Source organism: Pelodiscus sinensis, chromosome 1 (genome assembly GCF_049634645.1).
Source record: "Pelodiscus sinensis isolate JC-2024 chromosome 1, ASM4963464v1, whole genome shotgun sequence".
Lineage (NCBI taxonomy): Eukaryota > Metazoa > Chordata > Testudines > Trionychidae > Pelodiscus > Pelodiscus sinensis.
In genome coordinates, this window is record NC_134711.1 from 25,561,332 (window position 1) to 25,580,582 (window position 19,251).

The 19,251-nt window shown below is 42.6% G+C and overlaps 1 protein-coding gene and 1 long non-coding RNA gene across 9 annotated transcripts in view; one reads left to right on the top strand and one right to left on the bottom strand.

The window, feature by feature from the left end:
- The window catches only part of ATXN7L1 (ataxin 7 like 1), a 203,564-nt gene that overhangs the window by 17,286 nt on the left and 167,027 nt on the right, over positions 1-19,251 (bottom strand). For all 8 annotated transcript variants that reach the window (XM_075909853.1, XM_075909983.1, XM_075909922.1 and 5 more), the window contains 4 exons: positions 18,615-18,871; positions 16,442-16,634; positions 6,613-6,734; positions 1,004-1,940 (listed from right to left, as the gene is read on the bottom strand). In XM_075909853.1, the coding sequence (XP_075765968.1) occupies positions 1,004-1,940; positions 6,613-6,734; positions 16,442-16,634; positions 18,615-18,871 (1,509 nt within the window). The remainder of the gene's footprint in view (positions 1-1,003; positions 1,941-6,612; positions 6,735-16,441; positions 16,635-18,614; positions 18,872-19,251) is intronic.
- LOC142821403 (uncharacterized) lies at positions 2,887-6,396 on the top strand. Its single transcript, XR_012898197.1, has 3 exons — positions 2,887-3,020; positions 3,252-3,409; positions 5,884-6,396. It is a non-coding gene; the product is annotated as an uncharacterized LOC142821403 (long non-coding RNA).

A 19,251-nucleotide genomic window follows, 5' to 3' on the forward strand; every position in this document is an offset into this window, starting at 1 on the left:
ACATGATTAGTGAATAAAGGGCCCCGCTGTGGCTCTGCAGTTTAAATGTAGTAGATGCCAGGTGCACGGGACTGCTGAATCCTGGCTTGTACCCCGCTGCAGCTCTGCCTTTTAAACGTAGTAAGAGCCACTTGGCTCCTAAAAATTTTAAAATTATTAGAATGTTAATAAAAACAAATTAGAGCATTTTTACAACAAATCCAGTCTCATGGTTCCAACTGTGAAATAAGCCTGTTTTATTAATTTTATTGAGTTCACCAATCCAAAAGCTACTGTACACCAGAATAAGGGCTGTTGTCTAAAAAGGGGATCCTAACTCACAGAACTGATGTCATCACCAGTCTTTGAACACTTCATTTTGGAGCCAAACCCCTAAAAAGGGAGAAGAGCAGCACTGCTCAAAAGGGAAAGAGAGTTCAGTTTAGGTCTGGAAACAGAAAGATGTTGAGAGCATAAAACAGCCACTGGATCCATGGCAGTGACTAGTACTCTCTTCCTCTCAGAAGCAGGCCTTTATTTGCATAAGTTTATCAAAACACCCCAAACAAAATGTGACACACTCCAAAACCAAAACATTTGTATGCAAAGAAACCAAATCTGATGACTTTTTGCAGTGACAGGCCATACTGAGACAAACTGACATCCTGACCTAATGAATTTGTATGCACTGTACCAAACCATGAACAAAGAGCAGGAATTGAATTCTGAAAGTCCTTCCCTATCCTTCCTCTTCAATTTGATTTCTAAAACATAAATGACCAGTAATATACTTGCATTAAAACTGTTATAACTTGTAAAACGAAAGCATTTGAATAAAGTATCACTTGAACCTCCGTACCATATGGGTTCAAAACAAATGTAAAACATTTTTGCATCAGCCTAAACAATAACTCGGATAAAAAACAGAGTCGGAGACAGCCATAAAATCAGTTTTCTCACAATTCAGTACATTTCAGTTAAGGCAAATAAGGCTTGCAAAGATGTAACTGGAAGAATCACTTACCTGCCGTGAGAGTGAGCTGTTTGGAGGATCTGGCACCGTAGAAATAAGGTTGGCAGTGCTCTTTTTGTGAACACTATTCATACCAGGCATTTTAGTGATTTTACAGGCTTTGCTACTAGTACTTGAGTTTTTACGTTTCTTTCCTTCTGATTTGTCAAAAGAAAGGGGCAGAGAAGACACTGTATTATGTGCTGCCAGGGAATGGTCCCCTGAATGGTGCACAAAGTTGGATACAGACAAATTAGAGGAGTCAATACTGCTTACTACCATGCTCATGTGTTTTACTGAGTCTGCTGAACTACTTGCTAATGAAGTCCGTCCTGAGGGCTCCAATTTGGCACTGAGTGGGCTTGTTCCATTGTTCGTATTGTGTACAGACATACTGTTATAGGAAGATGTAGCTTGATAAGAGTTCAAAGTTGAACTAGAGTTCAGTACACAGTTCTTTTTGTGGGCCCCTGAAAATGAAGATAAGGAGGATGTCTGCAAAGACGATGAAGAGGAAGAAGACTGTGACTTTTTCTTTTTGTTACTTGACGACTCCTCACTACGAGACGAGAGGTCTTTGACTTTTGAGGATTTGCTGGTTTTTGTTTTGGATGGCTTGTGAGATGGAGAAGGGATGACTGCTGGTACTGGTGACACAGCTGATGGTGCCTTAAAAGTGGAGTCCATGATGCTTAAACTTGCAGCCACATTAGGAAACGCCGTGGTGTGTGACACAATGGAATTTGTATCCGATGAGGTCACAAAGGCTGTGTTTGATAACATGGCTGATGTCATTATGTAAGAAGAAGTGATTCTTGAACTGATGGGTGTTGAAGGAATATACACCGCGCTGGGGTTGCTGAAAGGCTGTAAAACTGATGCCGGAAAAGGGGTGGTGATATGTGCTGCTGGAGAAGGCATGGGGCTATCTGCTGCAGGAGGGATTTTCCTATATATGAAAAAGAAAAGAACGAGGTTCACATTTGTTATTTTTCATTCAATCCGGTAGGTTCAATTTGACCAATGCAGATAGGAAGAGTTTCCCTAGGCAGACCAAACTACAAAAAATAAACAAACAAAACACAAAAACAAACAAAGAGATTCTAATTCTGAATAATACCCCTCATGACCATGTACATTTTAACTTCAGTGCCACAGATTATGTTGTGCATGCTGTCAGTTTAAAATGTCTTTATCTTTTTTAATCTCATAGTTTTAATGTTAGGAGCTTTGTGATTCAACCTAAAATAAATATGCACAGACATTTTATTACTATAAGAATTTCCTAAACATGACTCTTAACTTATATTTTCCCAGAGCAGAGTTTCAAATCAGGATTATTGATCTGATGTTGAAGAAAGTGTGGGAGTAAGTGACAGGCCTGTGCAGAGAATTATGGTGTGTAAGACTCCCCAAAGAATCTTAATCCTTATTTGCCACCCATCTGCTAATCTAGATCCAGGTTTCACATCAGCAGACAGTGCTAAATGAAAATTCTGAGTACACTGCTTCAACTGAATAATTTCATTCCAACTTTAATTAACAATTTCAACATTAACCTAAATTTACAGGTCAGATCAATGAAGGGTATGGGCTGCAGCACTTAGCCAGTTTCTGAGTTGTGAATCACAGGATCAGTGTAGTTAAAAATGAAAAGGATCTTCTAATTCACACAACCCATCACTCTGTCAGTCCAGGATTTTTCCCTAAAGTCCATTTTAGGACTGGTCAGATAGGGTTAGTCAAATAGCTATTTGATTGTCATTGATTTTTGTTGAATAACTTGTCAATTTTGTTGTGGTATTTAATCAGCTCTATAGATAGCCGAATACTATTTAAAGAACATATTATTCAATAATTACCAGTGAAAGTAATGGTATATATATATTTAATTTTTTCCTAGTCAGCCAACTCTAGTACATATTTTATTGCTCTATCTAGTCTCACCTTACATGTCCCAAGAAATTGGGATTCTGTCATTATTCCTGGGAAATTTCTACACAGCCTTTTCCTGCCACTCAGCCTAAAGGTTAGCTTTCTTAATTTTTTCTTTCTTAATTTCTTCTATTTACACTCCTTTGTATCAACTGCTAATGCAACCTTTTCGAGTCATGTTCACACCCTTCAGCGATTAACAAGACTCATATCCCATTGGCCCAGAATGGTACATAAAAACCCCCAATGAAATATTTCCTTATAAATCAGTTCCAATTTACTAATTACTTTTATTGAGCTTCCCTGAATTACTTCCTATTTGCAGTATCTGTCCAGAATTGAAGGGCCTACCACTGAACACATTGCTCATGTCAGAAAGGGGAATGGAATTATGCAGGAGCCTTGGAACTAGGAATTAGGGAGTGCTAGTCTCAACTCTGCCATTAACTTGCTGTGTGACCTGGAGTAAGCTGCTTAGCTTCGGTGAGCCTCATTTTCTTCATCTGCAAAGTGGGTAACTCTTACCCACCTTTGTGAGTAAGATGGCAAGTACTGCCTGAGTATTATTATTAATTAATTATTATTATTATTATAAACCTACTCTCAGCTCACTGCATCTCACCCCCTCATCTCTGCTGCACAACCCATTGTTCTGGCCATCAGTTCTAGGGCAGTGCTTTACAATTGCCCCTGCTTAGAAGGACTGTAATGCAGTCACAGTTGGGGGAAGATGAAAAAAGATCAGTCTGGAAGAAGGAGAGGATAAGAAAGGGTTACAATTAGGACTCAGTATCATGAACTTTCAGTATTATATGGAAAATAAAGTGCTGACAGAATTAATTGAAAAAAGAAATATTAAACATACGTAGAGATTTCATAAAGAGTCTGAACTAGTATTTAGGGAAATCATTTAAGGTGAGATCCTGCTGTCATTGAAATCAATGGCAAAACTCAGATTTCAACGGGAGCAGGTAGCTATAGTAATTTTTGTGCCTTTCATGGTACAGGTTGAACCTCTGTAGTCCAGCACTCTGATCTGGCAACATCCATGATCCAGCATGATTTCAGTTAGCCAGATGTCCACTTAATCATGAGTGTTGCCAAGTTTTCTGTGGACCCATAACTTTTGTTTACAGCCACTAGTCCTGGCTCTCAAGTGTCAGTGCTGTTATTTAGCTCTAATTTACCCTTACATATCTTACAAGAACACAGTAAGCAGTGGAAGTGTTAGTTATGCTGCTAGACAATAATAACCTCCTGTGATTAGGCAAATTCTCTGGTTCAGCACTGGGTCAGATCCCGAGGGTGCCAGACGAGAGGTTCAGCCTGTAGTTGTGATACCAATGATACTCAGCCAACTGAGTGCAAATCTCCTGATGAACAAGACTAGCAGCTCACAGAACTTCTGAACTTCTATTCTGGGATCCACAGCTTTATCTTTGGTGGCAAAAATAATGGAAGTATACTCTGAGACGAAACCTCTTTAGCTGATAGCAATTGCTACAGCTACAACTGGCTGAACATCTGTGGTCCGGGATACTCTGGTCCGGCAACATCTATGGTCCGGCAGGACTATGAATGTTACTGAATCAAGAGAACTCCTGCGGCAGAGGTTACCGGTGGCTGGGAATAGAGCCAGCTGGTGTGGCCAGCAGGGCAGTGGGGCTCTCAGCTGGTGGAGGAGGAAAGCCAGTGAGGCTGCAGGAGCCCATGGAGCTGGGAGGCTGGCAAAGCTCGGGCAGCTGGAAGAACTGCTGGAGCTTATGGGGCTACCGGAGCCCCTGGGTGCAGTGGAGCTGGCAGGGAGCCTGGTGGCTGGGGAAAGGAGTCCAGCAGGGAGGCTGGCGAACCTCCCCTCCACCTCTCCTGGTCCAGCAAACTCCCTTGTCCAGGACCGCTTAGGTCCCGAAGGTGCCAGACCAGGGAGGTCCAACCTGTATTGGTAGATGAGGAACACTTGTTTAGCAAACACCTGTTATCTCCTTCTGATCTCAATATTCAAGAAACTAATCCCTGGTGCAGCAAGCCCATTGTTTCCTAACTGTCTCCCAGTACAACAGTTTTATTTTTCAAAGCTATGAGATAAGTCAGACAAGCCAATTTTTAGTATTTCAATAGCAATATGGATACATAAAATCAAAATGGATTTATCTAATAACTGCCATAATGCCTATTAACAGCTCTGATAAACTGAGTGACATGCAACATTACAGTAATGCAGTTATATTGGCTGAAGTGTGCATGTTGCGCAGTACAATCCCGCAATCACATCTTCAAGTCTCAAGTGCTATTTTTACACTGTTCTGTAAATTCTTAAATTTTAGTGCTGTCTATTGTTAATGCATCGTGTGACCCATGCCTGTACGCAGTGCTTATGACACTGTAGTAAAACACAGTGGTGAAGTATGTTTAATATTGCATTGCAAATGGACATGTTAAGACCCTGATGCTAATGAGCCTCATAAACCTGTGTGCTACCATGATTCACTTGGAAAGCTTGACACTCTGTGTAAAGTGCTCACTATGTGGTACGGACACCATTCCCCTTCATTCCAAGCACCTTCTGTCTTCTCTGGGATTGTCACAGATGTATACAGGCAGTCCCCGGGTTACATGGATCCGACTTACATCGGATCCCTACTTACAAACGGGGTGAGGCAACCCCGCACTAGCTGCTTCCCCCCAGCAGACCAGGGAGACGCGAAGCTAGCGCCCCCGCCAGCAGACCAGGGAGATGCGGAGCAGCTTTTCTCAGCAGACACCTCAGCTTGAGAATAAAGGACTGAGGGAAGTGAGGTGTGGGAGAATAAAACTGAGCTCTGGAGAAATGTTTGGCTAGAGTTTCCCCTACAATATGTACGAGTTCCGACTTACATACAAATTCAACTTAAGAACAAACCTACAGTCCCTATCTTGTACGTAACCCGGGGACTGCCTGTAGTTTGTTTTTCTTCCAGTTTTGAAGGGAAAGAAAGAACAGTATCAAAGCTGACACCAATGATGCTCTGTGAATTGGTCAACAAAAACACACGTTGCTAGCCAAGCAGCATTGGAGAGAAGGACTGAGTTTGTAATCCATATTTTTATTCAGTATGGAGAAAACTACTGTGAATTGTCATGGATTTGCAAGCAATGAACATGCAACCCATCAATACACTGCTCTAGTGTATCTCTGAGCCATCACTTCAATGATACTCCAGGAAAAAGATCTCTTGTACACAGGCCTCAGTCAAGTTAGGGCAAAATTACGGGTAAAGAAGTAAGACAATAAATCTATACAATTGTAGATTGTAGACAATAAATCTATATAATTGCATAAAGCAGACCCAAATATTTTGGAAAAATGGGTTCTACAACAGAATGACACATCAGCACTAAGATCACCAATGGAACTATCCTATCCTAGAAACACAGAGGTTATCCTTCTTTTAAGATCATCATCAGCCACCAGGTAGAAATCTGATTCAGAATGTGACGAAAAAATTATTCTGTTGTGTTGCAATCTCCTAAAGGTTAGTTGTATTTCTTTATTACAAAAAAATCAAATTGTATTCATGTACCAGATATTACCGAATATGCCAGGTAATTTTTATAACAGCCTTTCATGAAACTGTTTAATTTAGAAGACTGTAAGCATTAACTATTATAAAAGAATAAAACAACCACATGGTGCAAAATTCACTTACTTCCACATCTGTGAATTCAAGTGTTTTTCTACCATAGAGTTTAGTGCGAATCGAAAATGGTCCCATCTTCTGTCAAATACATAGTACCCTCGTCCCATTAATCGACTGCTAAATGAACAAAACTGAAAGAAAAGACATTTCATTGTTGCTAAAAGACTAATAAATTAGCACAAATATATAGAATAATACTTTTATGCTTTTATGTATGTACACACACCTGCACAACACAAATTATATATATATATATACCAGATACTCTCCTGCATGATATATGAAATATATTTATCATTTCAGCTTGTTGTCAAGGGTTTTTCATACATCCACTACAAACTTACCTGAGTATGTTAAGAGCTTGATACCAATACCAGAAACATGCTTTCTTTGTCACACATAATGTAAATCCTGAGCTGAAATGTTAGCAAAGTCATTCCTGCTAATACTGGAACTGATTCAATCAGCTATACCATTCAATGCATGTTAAATCCCACAGTTAATTGGGAAAGAAAGGTGCAGGGAGGGGTGCAGGATCTGGGAGGGGGTTGTGACTTGGGGTAGAGGTGTTGAAGGGATTTGAGTTGTGACATGGGATTGGGGTGTAGGGTCTGGGAGTAGGTATATGGATGCAGGAGTGGGGGAGAGGCTTTGTTCACTGCTTGCCCTGAAAACAGGAAGCTCCCAGTGGCTGGTTTCCACCCAACAGATGATAGGGGCAGGGCAACACACGGATTCCCCTCCCCCACCACGTGTGATGGCACTCAGCAATGCACAGGGCCTCACAACCAGCTGCTTTGAGTGGTAAGTGGGGGTGGGGCAGGCAAGGAGCCTGCCTGAGATTCCTGCTGAACCATGAGCCAGATGCAGTGGCTTGATGGGCTGGGATTTGGCCCATGGGTATACATTGCCCAGGCTTGGCCCAGAGTGACCTAGATAAATTGGAAAACTGAGCCAAAAGAAATCTGATGAGGTTCAACAAGGACAAGTCCAAAGTCCTGCACTTAGGATGGAAGAATCCCATACACTGCTACAGGCTGGGGACTGACCGCTAAGCAGCAGTTCAACAGAAAAGGACCTGGGGATTAGGAATGTGAAGGATTAGTTGACAGGACAGTTGACGAGTCACTTCCCCTGCCCCCCCCACCCGCTTGCTGCCTCTATCAGACAGAGTCAGCAAGGGGGGGGGGGCGGAGAAGAAGTGGTACTTCAAAGCGGCAGCACGGCTTGAAGCCTGGGGCCAGACCCCAGGCTCCATGCAGCGCTGCCTCTTTGAAACATTGCGTGCAGTCTGGCATCAAGCTCCTTGTGGCATTTGAAAGTGACAGCACTGCGTGGAGCCCAGGATCAGCTGTCCCCAGCTGACTCCTGGCTCCATGTGGTGCTTTCGCTTATGAAGTGTAGCAACAGCCCGAGGATACCCTAGGGCTGTTGTTATACTTCAAAGGCTGAGGCACCCTATCGACTAATTGAATAGTTGATGCAAAATGCACCGACTATTCGATTTGTCAAAAAGTTGTTTACTTAACATTTTTACTGGGGATAACAGTAGATGTCTGGATATGAGTTAACAGTGTTACCAAGAAGGCTAACAGCATATTGGGATGCATAAGTAGGAGTACTGCCAGCAGATCAAGGGAAATGATTATTCCCCTCTGTTTGGCACTGATGAAGCCACATATGGAACACTGCATCCAGTTTTGGGCCCCCAACTATATAAAGGATGTGCACAAATTGGAAAGAGTCCAGTGGAAGGCAACAAAAATGACTAGGCATCTGTGGCACATGACTTATGAAGAGAGGCTGAGAGAACTGGGATTATTTAGTCTGCAGAAGAGAAGAATGAGTGGGAATTTGATAAAAGCCTTCAACTACCTGAAGCAGGGTTCCAAAGAGGCTGGAGCTAGACTCTCTCAGTGGTGGCAGATAACAGTACAAGAAACTGTGGTGGGGGAAGTCTAGGCTAGCTATTAAGAAAAACTATTTCACTTGGTGAAGCACTGGAATGGGTTGCTTAGGGAGGTGGTGGAATTTTCATCCTTAGAGGTTTTTAAGTCCTAGCTTGACAAAGTCCGGGCTGGAAGGATTTATCTGAGGTTGGTCCTGCTCTGAGCAATGGGTTGTACTAGATAACCTCCTGAGGTTTCTTTCAACCCTAATGTTCTATGATTAAGCAAGAATAAAACACTTTCTAAAGAAAATAAATGGAAGGACTGCAGCACTGTCCTTAATACACGGCTTCACAAAGGAGTGAATACTTGACAGTTGAGGAAGAAAAGAAAAAGTGTAGCCACTAACACAACCCCATTCTTCTGGCTGCACAGGCATGACTAAAGGACATGATCTCCCCGTGGAAATTCTATAGAAGACACTGCCAGGGTGTATTTGCACCATAGCCACTAGATTTAGGGATAAATAAATAAATAATAATAAAAAAAACAGTGAAAGGACATGACTGGAAACTTTCCATGCTTTTGGGTTGTCTACTTTCTCTTCAATCACTATTACCGACCCTGAACTGTTGCAGAGGTTAGAGTGTTAGATCTCTTTGGAGTAAGAAACCTCTTAGACGTCACTATCAGAAAACAATGGAACCACTTTTCTAGCCTCTTGATACACTTATCTCTGTAATTACCCTTATTTAATTTAGCCCTCATTCCTGAACCTAATGCCAACAGCCAACATCCTAGCAACACTATTACTACATACGATTAGCTTGGTTTTTTGTCTTTCTCTTTCAGCACATTGCAGATTGGTCCAGTGCCCTGCTATGGCTCCAGTGATATTTAAGTTCAGGATACTCTGGTTCATTCTCACTTTCTACAAGTCTAGACACCATGAACCACAGGAATTACACATCTGTAAGAAGATGCAAAACACACCATTCTTAGATTGCTGGCCATCTGAATATTTTGTACTAGAGGGTAAAAAGAACACTAAAGTGGTGAGATAAACCAAATTATTTTAGAGCATAGCAGCTATCACTATTACATTGAGACGATTGTATCAAATTCCAGGGTCAATGATTAGGTCACCATGTCAGCAAACAAAGTTTGTTTCACATGAAATAACACATTATATTTGGGATGCTACTGTGCATCTCCAATGAACTCTGAGGATTCCCTAACTTCTCCAGTTATACTTTTCTGTACCCTCAAAATGGCACACTGAAGCTACTGTTCCCGGATCCATCAACATACCATTGGATGAGGTTGTAGAAGCTCTACAGATGAGCTCAAAAGACTTTAAAGAATGGTATGATCAAGATATGCCCACTAAATATGGCCATCTAGTCTTTTCCTGCATGTCAGGTGTGCAAAACAAGAAGGCATTGGATATTGCTATGTCTTTGGGCTTCAGCAGAGTTCAGAACTATGCTGGTGGCTTCGAGGAGGGGGAAAAATATGAACCGCCAGAGAAAAAAAATGAAGATTTTTGGAATATTAGCCTTGTTATAGGGCCCTGAAATTTAGAGGTGGCTAGTAACATCTGTATGTAAAAGGGTGTTACAAGGAGTAGCGAGAAAAATTATTCTCCTTAGCCTTTGATGACAGGACAAGAAGCAATGGGCTTAAATTACAGCAAGAGAGGTTTAGGTTGGACATTAGGAAAAACTTCCTAACTGTCAGGGTAGTTAAGCACTGGAATAAATTACCTCAAGGGGAATAGTGGAATCTCCAACATGGAGATATTCAAGAGCATATTAGATAAACATCTATCAGGGATGATCTAGATCAGAGGTGGCAATAATTTTTGATGAGGGGGCACTCCAAGAATTTGGTAAGTGGTTGAGGGCCGCACTATTCTATATTAATGGAGGAGGTGCGGGGGTCTGGGATGGAGGTGAGGTGCAGAAGGGAGCTTGGAGTAAGGGAGGGAGTTTGTGTGAAGAATGCAGTTGTGACCTGGGGCATTGGACTGGGGTTCAGGGGGTTGGATTGTGACCTAGGGCAGGGAATTGGGATACAGAAGAGGGTGCAGGGGATTGGGTTGTGAGCTAGGGCAGGAGGGTATGTGGGAAGGGGATTGGGGGTGCTGGATCTGGGAGGGCGTATGGGTGCAGGAGGGGGGCAGAGGATTTTGGTATGTGGAGTGGGGAGCAGAGGCTAGGAGAAAGGAGGGGCTGGGGTGCCAGTGGCAGCCTCTGGCCAAGAGACTTACCAGCCAGCGGCCTGTTTCTGAATCAGCCTCCCTGTTCTCCCCCCCGCCCGCACAGGCTGCAGCCATGTGCTCTGTGAATAACTATGAGCCCTTTGTGCTTCGTGTCTGCCTGTTATTTAAACAGGCAGCTTCCACTGGCCAGTTTTTGGCCAGAAGCCGGCCAATTGGATTGTGCTGGGGGAGGAGGGAGGAAGGAGTAGCCCCTAAAGCTTCCCCCTCCCCTCTGGGCTCAGTTTTAAAAGTGAAACCGCCCCGCACAGTCAAGTTTCTGAGTGGTATTGCAGGTGGGCGAGGCAAGTGGGGAGCCTGCCTCAGGTTCCCCGCAGTGTGCGAGGGCTGGATCTGGTCGCTTGGTGTGGTACATCTGGCCCGTTGGCCATATTTTGCCCAGGCATGATCTAGATGGTACTTGGCCATGCCATAAGGCCAGAGGGCTGGATCTGATGAACTCTCAAGGTCCCTTCTAATATTCTCTGATTCTTCTGGATCGAGGTGGCTGCACTGAAACATGCTGACATAATTATAGTGCTAGCTGCACCTCTCTTCTCTTTCTGATCTCTCTCAGGGTATGCCAACACTTGCCTTTAGACGGGCAATGCTACAGTCGATGATTGCTGCAGGTATCAATTCAGTGGGTCTGGTGAAGACATGCTAAATTAATGGGGGAGCACTCTCCCATTGATTTGTGTACTCCGCCTTCCAGAGAAGAGTAAAGAAAGTTGATGGGAGAGAGACACCTATCCACACAGCACATTGTAGCAACCATGCTAAATTGATCTAACAATGTCGATTGTGTAAGTTAGATCGATTTACCATGGTAGCGATGACCAGCCCTCATGGGGCTAGGTCATGTGCATTTACCTACCCTGGGATGCAATTCCACATTGCCCACTCCTAGACCAGGTCCATGCTGCAGTAACCAGCATATCAACACGTAGGTGTTACTGAGTTCAGGTGTCTGTGGTTCTTCCCTTTGAGAGTCCATAGTGAGTGGCAGACAAGTGATAAAGGATTGTTTATTTTGGCAGAAGGAATAAACATTTTAGATAACTAGGGGGCTGCACTCCCTGCTTGCTATGCTCACCAGCCCCCCTCTCTCTGAGGGTAGGCAGCCCCGGCTCTCCTCCCTGGCCACCACGGAAGGCTGAAGCCACAGTGTGGCAGCCCTGGCTCTCTCACCAGGATGCTGGGCCGAGGCCACAGTGCGGCAGACCTAGCTTTCCCCTGGCCACTGGAGAGGGCCAGGCCAAGATCGTGCCAGCCCCAGCTCTGCCTCTCAGCTACTAGGGAGCGCAGGGCCGAAGCCACAGCATGGCAGCTCTGGCTCTCCATGTGGCCACTGGGGAGGGCCAGGCTGTGAATGTGTGGGGCTTAGTTTCAGGTGGGTGGAAGGGGCAAGGCTGGGGCTTGCCTTCCTTAGATAATAGAGTTCATGATCTTAAGGAAAGGTAGAAGGGAGACCAGCACAATTGAGGTAATGGATTTCAGGAAGGCAGATTTTGATAAGCTCAGAGAACTTGTAGGTAAGGTCCCATGGGAAGCAAGACTGAAGGGAAAAACAACTGAGGAGAGTTGGAAGTATTTCAAAGGGACGTTGTTAAGGGCCCAAAAGCAAACAATTCCGCTGTGTAGGAAAGATAGAAAATATGGCAAAAGACCAGCTTGGCTTAACAAGGAGATCTTGCATGATCTCAAAATAAAAAAGGAGTCATATAAAAAATGGAAACTAGGACAACTAACAAAGGATGAATATAGGCAAGCAACACGGGAATGCAGGGGCAAGATTAGAAAGGCAAAGTCACAAAATGAGATCAAACTAGCTACAGGCATAAAGGGAAACAAGAAGACCTTTTATAAATACTTTAAAAGGAAGAGGAAGACCAAGGACAGGGTAGGCCCACTGCTTAGTGATGAGGGAGAAGCAGTAACAGGGAACTTGGAAATGGCGGAGATGCTCAATGACTTCTTTGTTTTGATCTTCACCGAGAAGTCTGGAGGTGTGCCTAACGTAGTGAATACAAGCAGAGAGAGGGTAAGTTTAGAAGATAGGATACACAAAGAACAAGTTAAAAATCACTTAGGAAAGTTAGATGTCAGCAAGTCACCAGGTCCTGATGAAATGCATCCCAGGATACTCAAGGAGCTGATAGAGGAGGTATCTGAGCCTTTAGATATGATCTTTGAAAAATCATGGAAGGCAGGGGAGATTCCAGAAGACTGGAAAAGGGCAAATATTGTGCCCATCTATAAAAAGGGGAATAAGAACAACCCAGGAAACTACAGACTGGTCAGTTTAACGTCTGTCCCAGGGAAGATAATGGAACAGGTAATTAAGGAAATCGTATGCAAACACTTGGAAGGTAATAAAGTGATAGGGAATAGCCAGCATGGGTTTGTGAAGAACAAGTCATGCCAAACTAATCTGATAGCTTTCTTTGATAAGATAACGAGCCTTGTGGATAAGGGAGAAGCGGTGGATGTCATATACCTAGACTTTAGTAAGGCATTTGATACGGTCTCGCATGATATTCTTATTGATAAACTAGGCAAATATAACTTAGATAGGGCCACGATAAGGTGGGTGCATAATTGGCTGGATAACCGTAGTCAGAGAGTTGTTGTTAACGGTTCTAAATCCTGCTGGAAAGGGATAACAAGTGGAGTTCCTCAAGGGTCTGTTTTGGGACCCGTACTGTTCAATATCTTCATCAATGATGTAGATATTGGGATAGAGAGTATGCTTATTAAGTTTGCAGATGATACCAAACTGGGTGGGGTTGCAACTTCTTTGGAGGATAGGGACATAATTCAAAATGACCGTAGCAAGTTAGAGAAATGGTCAGAGGTAAACAGGATGAGGTTTAATAAAGAGAAATGCAAAGTGCTCCACTTAGGAAGGAACAATCAGTTCCATACATACAAGATGGGAAGCGACTGTCTAGGAAGGAGCATGGCGGAAAGGGATCTAGGGGTCATAGTGGACCACAAGTTGAATATGAGTCAACAGTGTGATGCTGTTGCAAAAAAAGCAAATATGATTCTAGGTTGTATCAACAGGTGTGTTGTAAGCAAAACTCGTGAAGTCATTCTGCCGCTCTACTCTGCACTAGTTAGGCCTCAGCTGGAGTACTGTGTCCAGTTCTGGGCGCCACATTTCAAGAAAGATGTGGAGAAATTGGAAAGGGTACAGAGAAGAGCTACAAGAATGATTAAAGGTTTAGAGAACATGACCTATGAATCCAGGCTTCATGAACTGGGCTTGTTTAGTTTGGAAAAAAGAAGATTAAGGGGGGACATGATAGCGGTTTTCAAATATCTAAAAGGGTGTCACAAGGAGGAAGGAGAAAATTTGTTCCTCTTGGTTTCTGAGGACAGGACAAGGAGTAATGGGCTTAAAGTGCAGCAGGGGAGGTTTAGATTGGACATTAGGAAAAAATTCCTAACTGTCTGGGTGGTCAAATATTGGAATAAATTGCCACGGGAGGTGGTGGAATCTCCCTCTCTGGAGATATTTAAGAACAGGTTGGATAGACATCTGTCAGGGATGGTGTAGACGGAGCTTGGTCCTGCCTTGAGGGCGGGGGGCTGGACTCGATGACCTCTTGAGGTCCCTTCCAGTCCTATTATTCTATGATTCTATGATTAGCTGGTCTTTCACCACACATGCCTACCCCCCCAGCCTGTGGATGCAGATGACATGATGTCATTCTGTTGTCCCACAGGAAATTTTCATTTTATATTTATACACAGGGAGAGAGAGTGAGTGAGCGAGCTACACATCTCTCTTTCCAAAAGTCTATCCCCTAGAATGGTTAGAGTTACCCAGACCTAACTTTTTCAGACACCCCCATAAGATCCCTGTGTTTCAGACTGGTTCCCCCAAATGCCCACTGCCACGCTATTGAGTGAGGGTTCCTTTCAAACCCTACTATAGTTTTTTTGTTATTCCAAGTTTGTGGTCCTTGCGCCTTCTGGTCAACATCAGTCCCGTAGGCTGTGAAGGAGATTGAACCTGTTTTCAGAGCTGATGTTCTGCCACTATCCCTTAATAAGTATTTCCTGAGAAGTCACTTATATAGAGCCTTCTACCTGTTTTCCTAAGTCAGATAAACCCAATATATATTTTTTCCTAGACTGAACGAGACCAATATATTCATATACCAAACATACATTTAGTCAGGCCAATATTCATTGGTACAGAGTCACGTTCCTTTGCCATACAGGAGAATGACTGTTTAATAACCATTGGACCCTAAGAATGCAGCTCCACTTCATTCTACAACTGGGTTATGGGACCACTGAAAATTAAAAAACATTCTGGAGAGTTTATACTACATTATATATCTTGTTTATAGGACAAGAAATTCAGTATTTTTTTAATTGTAAAAGAATTTTAGCTTTTTAGCTTTTCTTCACTGTTCAGTGACCTGAAATCACTTCTGTGGAATCCATCTGATAAGGTGCCACCTACAACTCTGTATCACTGACAGACACATGGTAGAATGCACCAAACAAACCACTATAATTATGATATCCAGAAAGTACAGTAGGTTAAATTCTATTGTTGGCTATCCTTTAAAATACAGGGGAAATAAAAATATAGATGGAGTGATATTTAAATTTAATTTGAAAAGCAGTGCAAACATATGCTATTTTATGGGGTATCTACATGTCTAACCCTGAAGAACAACAAAAGTAAAATTCCCCTTTCCTTCAGTGGGAATTATGCATATTAAGTCTGGCGTCTAGACTATGTCATGGTCACTGCAGTGTTTAAATGTATTATTGTGGCATAATATACAAGCACATTTTCTTAATTGTGCAAATTGTATACAAAATAAATTAATCAAAACTTCCAGTTATAATTTCCTTAGCTTGAATTTTACAAGAGCTGTTTGCTCAGGAGTTCAAGAATTTGCTGATTGTTACTTTCATTGTACTAAATAAACAAATACACTTTTCAGTTCTGCTGCCATATGGCTGCACTTATGAGTAACAATAAAACTTAAAACCTGCAGAGGAGAAAGACAACAGCAGCAGCCAGATCAGCACACACTTGAGGCAGCGTGCTTCCAGAGCAGATGGGTTAAGCTGCACTCAGGAGAGGCCACTCCACTGTTAGAATGAATAAGGCAATGAGTTCAATACACAAGTGCACTCATATGAAAATAGCATCCCCAAAGAGTTATTGCTCCAGCATAAACAACACATACTCAAAAATATCGTCAGTTTAATCACTGGATACCATTTTTGTCATTCTACGATTTTCAAGGACATTTAGATGATGTCATTTAACCTAAGGGGTAAGCGCTTCCTAAAACACAAAGGCTAACGTCCTCTTATGCCAGTTTTATACAAGCATAACTATTCATAACAACATAATTACTTTTGGTTTATACTAATGTCAGTGAGAGGGAACTTTAGCCCTAAAACTTTTTGTTCTGCAACTAATCTTTTAGTGTGTCCATAATCTTACAATATTAATATGTTATATGCGCATATGTTTCTCTCCACCTTCCCTATCCATCGTCTTCTATCCTAATTAGACGTATTTTTGTGTGTTAGATTGAAAGCTTTAGGATGCAGGATTCTTATTTCTTACATGTCTATAGAATGCTACACACTTTAATGGAATTGTGTAATCAAAAGCAGTAGTGGTGTAAAAAGACAGACATACCGCGAGAGGCCTCGGATGGTGTCCTGAAAAATGACAGTCTAATTTCTCAGATTCTTCAGCTCCATCCACTTCTCCTTCATCACTGGACAATCTACTGGCTATATCTCCTCCCATGGAAGGCAGTGGCAGTTCTGGTACATAGCTACTGTGGTTTGAAGAACTGTTGCTGTTTATACTATTTGCAGATGATGGTCTAAAAGGAGAAAAAATATTTACAGCCTCAATGCTTTGAAGAAGCTCCATAATCAGTTTGCTAAAACCTCACTGGAGGCCACAACATCTGTTCAAGCTACAAAGTAAATGGCACAAGATATAATAGTGTAGACAGCATAAAAATGATGTAGGGATAATTAAGGAGATTTAAAAAAAATTAAAATACTTTCACAATTCAGCCTTTTACCATTAAATTTGTTTGGATGACATTACATTTGGGGCTCAAAAGGATGATCAGTTTAAGAGGTATAAAAGGCAAAGAAAGTATACTCAAATAACACAGAAAGTAAATGGGACAAAAACTCAAAAACTGACACATGGAACCATTATTCTGTTACTTGCCAAAAAACTAAAACTCTAATTCTGCAATTTTATTTGCTGTGAAATTCCTACCAAAAGTTCAACTAGTTTATTAAATGTAATAATATGCCTGGCTCAGTTTATTTCTAGCTAATTAAGTAAACTGAGATAGCTCTATATACAGGCAGTCCCCGAGTTACGCGGATCCGACTTATGTCGGATCCGCACTTACGAACGGGGCTTTCTCGCCCCGGAGCTCGCAGGCAGCGGGACCGCCCAGAGCGCAGCGGTCCCGCCACCTCGACCTCCGGGGCGAGAAAAACTGCTCCGGGTGCCCCTGGTCTGCTGGGGACCGTCTCCAGCAGACCAGGGACACCCGGAGCAAAGCCGCAGCGGCGGCGGGGTCCCGCGCATCTGAGGCTTTGCCAGAGCAAAGCCTCAGAGGCGCGGCACCCCGCCACCGTGGCTTTGCTCCGGGTGTCCCTGGTCTGCTGGGGGGGGGGGGGGTGCAGCTAGTGCGCCCCCCCCCCCAGCAGACCAGGCTTTTGTTGTGGACCCTGGGATAGAGCAGCTGGGGTGCTGCCGGGTTGGTCCTGCAGGGACCTACCTGGCAGCCCAGCTGTTCTGTCCCAGGCTCGAGATTCAGCCGCTGTTGAAACTGATCAGTGGCTGATTCCAGGAAGCTGGTGGCACAGCAATTCTGCCTCCAGCTTCCTGTAGTCAGCCCCTGGTCAGTTTCAGCAGCAGCGGCTGAATCTGGAGCCAGTTCCGACTTACATACAAATTCAACTTAAGAACAAACCTATAGTCCCTATCCTATACGTAACCCGGGGACTGCCTGTAGTAGGATTTTCCCTAGTAGACATCTTTTATCTGGCTTTCCTTAAAACTCTATAAAAATTAATTTAGGATTTTCCAGAATAATGAAGGCTTTTTGCTGGCCACTCCCTGCTCACCTCCCAAAATAATTCCATGCCCCCTCCTGTTCATGGTATTGCCTTCTTTGTCAATAAATATATATGCTTCAAAAATAGTCTAGAAACAGACCATGGGGAAATTCAGTTATAGTCAGTAAAAGTGTGCACCCTATGTGGCCAAGTGTGCATGCGAGCTAGTTTAAAGGTAGAGGGAAATAAATTGTAACTGATAGTCTGAGATTGCCATTTCTCTAGTAAAGTGAATTTACTGCTAAATTGTTTTTCTCTCCGTTTTGTATTCTCTGATTTGGAGAAGTCACATGTGCAAGAATCCAGAGTCCAAATGTGGATTTAGCGAAACAACCATCTGAGCATGAATTGCCCTGATTCATTTAAATGAATTGACTCTAAAATCTATCTATGATATTTTGCATATTAACTTTGCTCACATCTACTAACCATTTTAGCTGGAACATTCAGCTACTTTGTTACTGACAGCAGAGCTTATGGAATAACCGCTCTCCTCGACCCCAAACGCCTGACTATCACAAAGTGATTTAAATATCACTATTAGTGTAATTTATTTACAGGTCCTGGGAGGAGCCCTATGTTAATATTTTGATTATAAAAGAATCCATGTAAATATGGGATGAATATAGCATTATCTGTACACAAGACACAGAGGGACATTTGCTATAGAAGTTTCAGAATACTGTATTCATGTGTTTGAGAAGGCTGCTCACCTAGGAAGTACAGAATTGGATGGTCTAGCTTTTGTAGGAAATGTTACTTTAGGTTCTAGCCCAGAGTTCAGTGAAGATCCTGATAAAGACTCTTGTGCTGGTGTAGGATGGCTCTGATGGGTTTCCCTTAGAGACTGTGGATGCTCTTTGTCTTTTGCAACTTCTTTTTCCCTGGATCGAGCTTTGTGTTCAGCTAGAAGGATGTCAAACTGTTTTTTGCGGCCTGGAACTGCTCGCCGATGGTTAAGTGAATGAGTCTAAAAATAGGATGGTTAAAAAGAATTTGCATATAACATTGTTTGTGAATTCTCTAAATGTCTGAAACACAATTCTAAGAGAAAAAACACCTCTTAAAACGACTTTAGCATTCAAGGCAATAAAATGTTTTTATTCCACATTGCCCTTAATAAACTGAAAAAGTGATTCTCAGGAAGTGACCAATTTATCTTACAGTTATTTGTAGGGACAATTTTCATAACAGAAACCACCCATTTACTTTTTCCAAGACAATAAATAGTATTTTAATAGCTTTACAGGTTGAACCTCAAAAATCTGGCAGGACCACGGATGTTTCTGGATCAGAGAGCCCCGGCACAGGGAGTGTGAACCCCGTCCCTAGGAAGCCCCAGTCGGGCAG